The 10,551-nt window shown below is 49.1% G+C and overlaps 1 protein-coding gene across 6 annotated transcripts in view; it reads left to right on the top strand.

Moving 5' to 3' along the window:
- The window catches only part of MYH10 (myosin heavy chain 10), a 118,776-nt gene extending 109,885 nt beyond the window's left edge, over positions 1 to 8,891 (top strand). For all 6 annotated transcript variants that reach the window (XM_064495243.1, XM_031467645.2, XM_064495244.1 and 3 more), the window contains 7 exons: positions 2,003 to 2,131; positions 2,451 to 2,539; positions 3,274 to 3,397; positions 3,490 to 3,698; positions 4,934 to 5,042; positions 6,333 to 6,505; positions 7,273 to 8,891. In XM_064495243.1, coding sequence (XP_064351313.1) covers positions 2,003 to 2,131; positions 2,451 to 2,539; positions 3,274 to 3,397; positions 3,490 to 3,698; positions 4,934 to 5,042; positions 6,333 to 6,505; positions 7,273 to 7,414 — 975 coding nt within the window. In that variant the 3' untranslated portion in view covers positions 7,415 to 8,891. The remainder of the gene's footprint in view (positions 1 to 2,002; positions 2,132 to 2,450; positions 2,540 to 3,273; positions 3,398 to 3,489; positions 3,699 to 4,933; positions 5,043 to 6,332; positions 6,506 to 7,272) is intronic.
- The last annotated feature ends 1,660 nt before the right edge of the window (positions 8,892 to 10,551 follow it).

The raw sequence follows: 10,551 nt of genomic DNA, 5'->3' as shown, positions 1-10,551 counted from the left end.
TTTTCAGTCCTCTGCCAGTCTTCTTGAGTTATCTTTAATGACTGAGTTGTAACGTTTCTGTGTATACTCTGGATGTTTCACAGGAGTTATACAGTTTCCAAATAATTTTCTTTCATTCTCTAGATTATCTGTTCACTCACTCAATGGTATTGTTTGTTGGAGTCTAGTTAATTTTTTCTTTTGTTTCTTGTGTTTTTGTTATCTATGAAACTACTGCCTAATCCAAGGTCCTGAAGATTTATTCCTTTGTTTTCACTTAAGAGTTTTATACTTTTAGCTCTCTTTCTAAATCCATCTTGAGTTAATTTTTGTCATGTGGTTTGATACATAAACCCAATTTTGTTCTTTTTGGATGTGGATATCCAGTTATCCCAGCATCATTTGTTAAAAAGACTATTCTTACCCCCATTGAATTGTCCTGGCATGCTTGTCAAAAATCAGCTGACCATGATTTTATTTTTAGACTCTCAGTTCTCTTCCATTGACCTATATGTCTGTCCTTGTGCCAGTACCACACAGTCGTGATTACTGGAGCTCTGTAAGTTCTGCAGTTGGGAAGTGTGACTTCTCCAACTTTGTTTTTTTTCATGACTGTTTAGCTATTCTGGGTTCCTTACAATTCCACTTAGGATCAACTTGTCAATTTCTGCCCCCACCCCCCCCCCACCCAAAAAAGGCCAGCTTGGATTTTTATTGTGTTGAGTTGGTTGATCAATTTGGAGATTACTGCCATCTTAACAGTATTCATTTTTCCAGTCCATGAACATGGCTATCATTATATTTATTTAGCTATTCTTTAATTTTTTATGATGTTTTGTTTTATAGTTCTTGGTGTACACATCTTATACTTCTTGAGCTAAATTTTATCCTCTTCGATGCTAGTGTAACTGCTTTGTTGATATTTGGAATGTTTATAGTTAGTATACAGAAATATAATGGACTTTTGTACAGTCATCCCTTGGTGTCCATGGGTGATTGAATCCAGGACCACCCCACCACCACCACCCGTGGATACCAAAATCCTTGGATGCTAAACTTCCCTTATATAAAATGGTATAGTATCTGCATATAACCTATGTACATCCTCCTGTATACTTTACGTCATCTCTAGATTACTTATAATACTAATACAATGTAAATGATATATAAATAGTTGCCCGTGTGGCAAATTCAAGTTTTATTTTTGGAAATTTCTGGGAATTTTTTTTTCCCTGAATATTTTTGATCCACTGTTGGTTGAAAACAACAGATGGGGAACCCACAGATACAGAGGGCTGACTGTATATTGATCTTCTCAGCTGCAACTTCACTGAACTTGTTTATTAGTTCTAATGGTTTTTAGTGGATTCCTTAAGGTTTTCTGTATACAAGGCCATATCATCTGCAATTGGACCTGGTTTTATTTCTTCTTCTCCAATCTGGATGTCCTTTTTCTTGGTCTTGGCCTAGTTGCTTTGAGTAGACTCTCTGTTACAATGTTAAACGCAAGAAGCAAGGTCAGATGTCCCCATCTCACTGCTGATCCTGGGGGGGAAGTCTTTGACTGTTCAGTATGATATTAGCTGTCTGCTGTTCATTGATGCCCTTTACCAGAGTTGAGGAATCTGCTTCAGCTTATTGAGGGTTTTTATATTGAAAGGGTGTTAGATTTTGTCAAATGTTTCTTCTACATTTGAGATGATCATATGGTTATATTAATTCATTTTGGGATATCAAACCAATCTTGGGCTCCTCACATAAATCCCACTTGTATGGTGGGATATAATAGTATATAAATATACACAGTGTATTACAACTCAGCTTTGATGGATTCAATTGGTTACTGTTTCGTTGAGGATTTTTGCATCTATATTCATGAGAGATATTGGTCTGAATGTTATCTTATGATATTTGTCACTTCCATATAGCTATATATGCATATTTTATAATCCGGAAAAAATATCGTATGTTTAAAAACTAAGAATGAACTCTACCCCAAAACCTTTTTCCTATTGAATCTCAGGCTCAGATGAAGGACTACCAGCGTGAATTAGAAGAAGCTCGTGCATCCCGGGATGAGATTTTTGCTCAGTCCAAAGAGAGTGAAAAGAAACTGAAGAGTCTAGAAGCAGAAATCCTTCAATTGCAGGAGGTTTGTTTACTTATTCATCTATTTGTTCAACAAATATTTGCCCATAAAATTTTTCTAAGATCAAATAAGTATATTTTAGTACCTCTGTAGCCTCAATTTCTCATTGCTTCAGTTCAGCAAGCAAACTGGTCACACTTTGATACTGCTCTGCCTGGCAAAGACAGAGAAGTCGATTAGTAATTTCTTAAATCTAATTGCAATTTGTGGCACATTTAAAATGCCTGGAGCAAGGTGGCAGTGGCCTAGAGGTGCTGCCAGATTTCATGTTTGAGGAAACTGTTAACAGCCAGAGCTTAAATCACAGTCTGAGCTTGTTTAGGAACTTGCCTCGTCTGAGCGAGCCCGCCGCCACGCCGAGCAGGAGAGGGACGAGCTGGCAGATGAGATCGCCAACAGCGCCTCTGGCAAGTGAGTCTCCGGCAGCAGCGGGTGGGAAGGAGCGGGCGTCTCGGGTGCCCATGGCCCACCCCCGCGAGGCACGCCCACTACACTGAGCCGGCCGTGGTGGTCGTCTGCCATCTAGGAGTCGGCGTTTGGTCTGCTCATTTGTTCAAAGTCTGGGAAGATGAGCACAAGCTGCAGAGCTCCAGGTGGCCTGCACCACCCAGGCAGGTCACACCTCCCAGGGCCAGTCACGCCCGCAGCAGGCATGAAAGAAATACACTCAGAACGCACCGGTTTCCATGGGGTGGACAGCCTTGCAGCACAAGTCCTCACTTTCAAATTCACTAGATTTGACGAGAGGATTCCTTAGACTTACCTTCCTCTGAATGCGTTTTTCATTAAAAGCCATTTTTTCCCCTATTAAGAGGTTGCTTTCTCCATGTAATTACTGTACTGAGGATTCATCATGGTCATTTTCTAGCATGCCATGAGGAGGAGTTGGCATTTTATCTCAAGGCATTGGAAAACCAGTAGTTCAAGCCAGGGATACCAGGATCTTTTTGCACTTTTATCGCTGACACTGGCTGCCATCTGTGGAGATGAGGCAGGACACGGTGGGTTGGCGGGTGGGTGTAGGGGAAAGAGAAAAATCAAGAATGCTGCTCGGTTCCTAGCAGCAGGCTGGGCAGAGGTGCCCTCCGCAAGTTGCCCCATGTCATGCAGCCCAGTTTTGAGCTGTCTCCTCCCGGCCCCGGCAGGTCCGCACTGCTGGATGAAAAGCGGCGTCTGGAGGCCCGAATCGCGCAGCTGGAGGAGGAGCTGGAGGAGGAGCAGAGCAACATGGAGCTGCTCAATGACCGCTTCCGCAAGACCACGCTGCAGGTGGGCGCGCGCCGGCGGCCCCGGAGCAGGGGGTGGGGGGCTGTGCACCCCCCCCACCCCCCCAGCACCAGTAACCCGACTCCGCTCCCCAGGTGGACACGCTGAACACAGAGCTGGCGGCCGAGCGCAGTGCCGCCCAGAAGAGCGACAACGCGCGCCAGCAGCTGGAGCGGCAGAACAAGGAGCTGAAGGCCAAGCTGCAGGAGCTGGAGGGCGCTGTCAAGTCCAAGTTCAAGGCTACCATCTCGGCCCTGGAAGCCAAGATTGGCCAGCTGGAGGAGCAGCTTGAGCAGGAAGCCAAGTAAGAGCTTTTTGCTGCCATAAACCAAAGAGAGGTTTTTACTGCATCTCTGCTACCAGACCAGGTCTGGGGCTCAACCTGTGAGTCAGAGATGACAAGGACACACGTAATCAGAGACTAGTTGGTGTGAGCCCTCAGGGAAGGCTGGACTCGCCTGTCCGCTCTTCCTGGACTCAGCTGAGGGCTAGTCAGCTGTGCCTCATGATTTTCTGGTGCCACAGTTTACATCTACCCAAAGTCCATTACCCAAGTTGGTGGCATCACGTGAAATGCTGCAATTTGTTGGCAGAGAAAAATGCAATGTGACAAAAATAAAAGCTCTTCTGCTCCCATAGGAAGGGATTGCTTAACAATTTCCATTCTGTTGTAGTAAACATTCTGAAATTTATGAGGACTTGCACAATGCAATTTTCAGCAGACATTACTAAGCTGTTAGAGTCGCGTCACAGACTACCAGAGCTAGAGCTGACCTCCAGCTTCACCCTCTTGTTGGGGAGCTCGGGGCCCGGCAGTGACATCCTCCCAGCCCAGCATCCCGGACTTCCCACTGCGCTCAAAACAACTCAGGGTTTGTTTGCTGTTAGTTGTAATTAACGTGGCTTGCCCTTTCCGCTGACTCCATCCCTGTCCACTTTTGCATAACATTTGTGAAGGAGCAAGAGAACTTTTCTGTTTTCAATGGAGCTCTCCAGACAAGTTACCTCTCCATGTGGGAGAGTGGAGGCTAGTCTAGAAACATGGTGATTTGTTTGACTCCTAACTAAAATGTGGGGGCTGCGGGGTGGTTCCGGTGTTAGCTGCTCTGTCCTCTAGCATCTTAGTAGGTTGTCAGTAAATTTTACATTGAAATGATCTCTTAATAAATTCTGTTTTGTTTTCCAGGCTAAAAAGTTAGGTGATTAGAGTAACCAACTAAGGATTTGCCTTCAAAAAGTCTACACTCAGTACAAGTGGCATTTGATCTTTGAAAAATCACTAAAGTGATTAATACCTGTGTGGGAAAATAGTACATTTTCTCTACCTGTCAGCGTTAGAATACATTAAAGGCAATCTGTAGCTTGACCAGAAGGGAGAAGTTTCTGGGCCACGCTGGCCATGATGACATTCTGGATACAGAAGTCCTGGAAAGCACTCAAACACGTATCATTTCCCAGAGAAAAAAAGACTTAATGCGTTCCCCATTCAGATTGTCACTTCAAGAACCGTGAGAACTAACATCCTGGTGACTTCCGTAGGGAAAGAGCAGCCGCCAACAAACTAGTGCGTCGCACTGAGAAGAAGCTGAAGGAAATCTTCATGCAGGTTGAAGACGAGCGTCGACACGCGGACCAGTACAAAGAGCAGGTGAGGGACGGGGCGGGCAGGCTGAGCGCGGCTTCCGCCTTAGATGCCGTCGCCAGGAGACAGGCAGCACCGGCCAACTGTTGCCATGTGACCAGGTGAATTAGGAAGAGCTATATGAATGTTTCAACAAATCAACAAATCTTCCTTGTTCCTGCCAGGCGCTCCCGGGTGCTAGGGATACAGGGGTGATTAGGACACAGCCCGCCCCTCAAGCCCTCCCAAGTGCCCCCGAGACACAGAGGAGGGGTGGGCGAGAGCAGGTCCCAGGGCTGTAAGTGTGAGGTCTGAACTGAGTCTTAGTTAGCATCTGAGTTTCTTCCACCAGTATGGACGCTTCATGAGCGCAAATTTCTGCCTGTTTCACGCACTGTCATCTCTTGAATGCTTGACTAGTCCCTGGGTACAGTGGGCAGTCGCTTAATACTGGCTGGGAAGAGGAATGCATGTAGGACCCAAGTGGCCTTCCTCATCTGTGTCCAGGCACCTGTTTTCTCAGTATCAAGGGCCTGTTCTGCTAGGACTTCGGACTGTGGTCAGCTCTGCATTGGCTCCAGCCTGGAGGGCTGTGCTTTCCTGCTGGCTTTCCTGAGACCTGCCGCCGGGGGTGGAGCTGAGGATCCACTGCCTTTGGCCCAGACACCCCCCTTTTTCTCCCCTGCTCCAGTCAGACACCCAGCCTTCCTTACGACCCCCACACTCAGGGCCTAGCAACCCGAGGGCAGTTCTGGGTGGGCATGAGCTGGGCCTGAAGGGCACTGGCCAGTCTCCGTATGGCTCAGGAGTGAGTGATCCAGGGGGCAGGCTGAGTCCTCACGTCAGGTCTTCCAGAGTGGCTTTGTACTTGAATCAAAATATAATGTTGACATACCCATGTTGAAAGGAGGTGTTCAATGAATGTACCATCTCCTGGGGTTGGAGGCCGTCCACGTGCGTTTTGTGAGAATAGCAGTCCCCTTTCACAATCCCATAGGTCGCTCGTGCGAAGATTCTACGCTGTCATTTTTCCACAGAAAAATCAAGGCTGGAGATAGGGTTTTCAAGTTTTTTTTAAATATTTCCTTTAGCATAATTTGCTGTGTAGACACTGGCTTTGCTGAGAATGGCAGGCTGATGAGAAGGCCTCCTTCCATCCAGGCCCCCGTCTGGGGAGTGTGTCAGTGCACACTCGTGTGTACCTGCATGTGCTCACACGGCTGAGCTGGGCAGGGATCTGAGATCACACTCAGGACGCTGCGATGCCAAATTTGGATTCCCCAGTTTGGAATGACTTGGTTCGTGTAACTCCCCCAGATGGAGAAGGCCAACGCCAGGATGAAGCAGCTCAAACGGCAGCTAGAGGAGGCAGAAGAAGAAGCCACACGTGCCAATGCGTCTCGGCGCAAACTCCAGCGGGAACTGGATGACGCCACCGAGGCCAACGAGGGCCTGAGCCGCGAGGTCAGCACCCTGAAGAACCGGCTGAGGTGAGTGAGCACGGAGGCCCAGAGCTTGCCGACAGCCACGTCTGTGGTTTCCTTAGGTCCACGTACCGCTCCTGGTTCTTGCTCGTTCACCCACTCGGGATCTCTGACCATTAGCAGTCCTTGAGCAGAAGTGGGGGGCACTGGCTTTCACTGGTGGCTGTAGGAGTACACGGTGCCAGGCCTGAGCACCTGGCCAGAGGTGTGCCATGTCCCTGTCCCTTCTGAGGAGGGGTCCCAGCCTCCAACCCTCCTCCCATCTCCCCACACTGGGTTTGACGTGCACCGGGGAGTGGGCGGAACACAGGGAGCCAAGGCTAAACCTGCCCGGGCCCTGCTTTTGTACAGCCAGTGAGCTAAGAATGGTGCTGACATTCATAAAGGTTGGAAGAAAACAAGAATGTGCAGTGGGGACCTTAAGTGTCCCACAAAGCCTATGTAGAGAATTTAACGTCCACCCTTTAGAGACAGGCCAGCCCGGGGTTAGCAGGTCAGAGCTTTCCTCCCTGTGTCACCGGCGGCAGCAAGCCGAGTCCAGCCACCCCCCAGCTCTCCAGGAGCCTCCTGCGCGGCGTTGCTGCCTCAGCCAGGGTAACGCTCCGCAGGCAGGTAGCAGGGTTGGGGGGAAGCACAGACCTGTTCCTGATCGTCTGCACCCCAGCTATGTGTCCTGAGGAAGGCGTGGAAGTTTTGAGTCATCAAGTGGTTGAACAGCCGGCCCCGTGTTCTTGGGGACGAGCCCACACACCTGCCTGCTTTGCTCTCTCCAGGCGAGGTGGCCCCATCAGCTTCTCCAGCCGATCCGGCCGGCGCCAGCTGCACATTGAGGGCGCGTCCCTGGAGCTGTCAGACGACGACACAGAAAGTAAGACCAGTGATGTCAACGAGACGCAGCCGCCCCAGTCAGAGTAGGTCCACGGAGGCCGGGGGAGGCGCTACAGCGGGACACGCAGGAACTCACCCGGCGCCACTGCCTCGGGGCCTCCTGCGGATCCGGGGACCTGGCGGACGGCGGATTCCTTCCTGAGAGCAACTGTGTCTTAAGGCCTTGCCGCCCACACATACTGTATCCTGCTTCAGACTTAGGTACAATTGCTCCCCTTTTTATATATATATACGTACACTAAACATACACATAGTAAACAGATCGTCTCATCATTGCATCTATTTTCCACATATCCATCAAGAGACCATTTTCTAATACAAATTAAGAAAAGAACCTTTTTCAGATGAACTCCAGACCCGCTGCCAGTCGCTGGGTTGTGGGCAGCCCCGCGGTTGCTGCCCAGTCGCTCTGCATGCTCTGTCGTCCGGACAGCTACCTTAGTTCTGTGTGCACGTGGCCCCTGCCGCCACGTCAGCCACATCGAGTCTCTTAGAACATTGTGGAACCTAAACTGCACTTGCAGCTCTCATCTCCTTCAGATAACGATCAACACTATTTTGGTGAGCAAACTGTGAAAGGGGCTTGGAGAGACTGGCGTGGGGGGTGGATCAGGGGAAGCTGCATCCATCTCCCTCAAGTCGCGGTGTTCCCGAACCTCTTCACGTAAACTGTCCTTGGCCAGGGCCGGTCTGTGCATAGAAAGGACAGTGGCCGCGATGCCACTGGGGCGGCGGGGCGTAGCTGTCACCTTGACTTCTGGATGGCCTCCTGAGGCTGCTTCCAGAGTGAGCAGCTACTGCGGGCGCCCTCTCCCCCCCCACCCCCCGCCGCCGAAGTCAGGGGTAGCCTCCCTCCCCGCCAGGCTCTCATGCTGACCTTGCAAATTCAGCCGCTGCTTTGAGCCCAAAATGGGAATATTGGTTTTGTGTCCGAGACTTGTTCCACGTTTGTCGGCGAGGTTGACAGAACCTCGAGAACAGGTGCCACCTGCCTGAATGTTGAGATGCCAGTGGGTGTGACTCCTTCATTTCTCCTTTCTCTCCCCTTGGGACAGTGTTACAGTGAACATTTAGCATTCTGTTTTGGGTTGGTAGTTAATCAAACTGACATTACAGAAAGTGCCTTAGACACTACAGTACTAAGACAATGTTAAATATATTATTTGCCTCTGTAACAATTTAATGTATTAAGTTTTAACTGTGCTTCATATCATGTACCTCTCTAGTCCAAGTGGTATTACAAACATTCAGTGACAATGAATCAGTGTTAATTATAAATCCTTGATCCTCTGCAACGTGCTTGAAAACACAAACCTTTTGGGTTAAAAGCTTTAACATCTGTTAGGAAGAATTTGTCATGTGGGTTTGGAATCTTTGATTTTCCCCCTTTATGAATTGTACTGGCTGTTGACCACCAGACACCTGACTGCAAATATCTTTTCTTGTATTCCCATATTTCTAGACAATGATTTTTGTAAGACAATAAATTTATTCATTATAGATATTTACGCCTGCTCTGTTTACTTGGAGGAAAAAGCACCCGTTGAGAATAAACAGACCTCAATAAACAAGAATAATCATGTGAACGTGAAATCTGTTTTCTCACCTTCTGTTCTTGATTTCCTACCTGTGAGCTCATCGGAGGTTGGATGCTACATAGACATAAAATGCTGCCAGCCAGGCCTGCTTTTTCTGAGGGCACTGCATGCCCAGAAACTGTCAGGTGACGGGCTGCTGCTTTGGACAGTCTCAGCTACAGGGGCCTCAACGCGCAGCTGCATCCGGCAGGAAAGGGCCGCTGGGGCTGGAGACCCAACTGTTAATGGAGAAGGAGCCATCCAGGGTGCAGGACAAAGCCGTGAGGGTTTCGGTCACCAACAAATGAAGCTCATCCCTGGGTTAGAGTATTTTAAGAGGTCCAAGAAGTTGCAGGTTACATTTACAGGCAGGATGCACACTGAAAATGCTTCGGGAGGACTCAGTGGTGAGCTCCAAGGGCAGCTGCGGGCTGGTGAGGATAGGCTGGAGGGAAATCTGAGAGGTACGCACACGCACACGCACGCGCACACACACACACACACACACACACACACACACACACACACGGCTGGGGGTGTTCCAGGATACGCCAGGTGCGGCTGTTCAGGTGGGCTGAAGTATATTCCCAGGCTGCGTGGCAGTTGTGGGAGGTGAGAAATGGGCACAGGTGCTCCCTTCCCTCTGTGTCATGACCACGGGAGGAAAAGGGTGAGTTGCACTTACCGGGTCTTGTGTGTTCTCACCCTTGCATTCAGTATCTTGATCCAGAGGTTTGTGGAAGCCAGAGGCTTGTTTTTCTCAAAAAGAATCCTTCCCTGCTGGGGAAGGAAGCGAGGGCTCCCTGCCCTGCCGGGTGACCGAGCAGAGTCATCCTTGGGGGAATTAAGAACTGCAGGTTCCCCCAGATTCCATCCCAGCACTGGTCTAGTGAGGCAAGTACTGTACTTCCTAGAATCTTCATAGTTCTAATTGGCACATTTTTAATGGTTTACATAATAAAGGTTTAACCGGTGTTAATGTCAGTTTCCCAACTACTCCGCCTATCAGGAGAAACAGTCCAATTCCTGATTCCACAAAGATGCTAACTAGAAGGGACCGTTCTTCACTAAACAAGCCACCACCTCGTGGTCTAAGTGGTCTGTAAAGCCTCAGCTGGGCATTTAAAGCAGGACAGCAGGTGGGAGCTGGGGTCTGAGCACACGTGTCAGACTCAAAGCAGCTGGCCAGCTCTCACCCCGCAGGAGTGGGGGCCATCGTGGGGAGGGGTTCAGGCAAGATATGGGAAAGCCTTACTTTATCCTTCTTTGGAGATGAAGTTTAGATGAACTCTGCTGGGGTTTTAACTCGGAGCCGTCACACACACCAAATGCTCTGCCCGCCCCTGCCACAGGGCTGCTGCTCTTTTCAGTGCAGACAGACATTCTAAAGAATTCTTTAAAATTCCTTTGGCAGGGATAACACCTATTCCCAGCTTGACTGTCCTGGGTATTCTGACACATTTCCTTTCTGTCACCACCTTCCCCATCCCTGGAAGCCCCAACTAAGGTAAAATGAGCTGGAAGACCAAATTCTTAAAACCAGCCTTCCCCATGGCTCTGGGTACAACTGCCCCACGGCTCCTTCCT

This window comes from Camelus dromedarius, chromosome 16 (assembly GCF_036321535.1).
Source record: "Camelus dromedarius isolate mCamDro1 chromosome 16, mCamDro1.pat, whole genome shotgun sequence".
NCBI lineage: Eukaryota > Metazoa > Chordata > Mammalia > Artiodactyla > Camelidae > Camelus > Camelus dromedarius.
The sequence above is the reverse complement of the archived record's forward strand: the minus strand, read 5'-3'. Positions and strand labels throughout refer to the sequence as shown.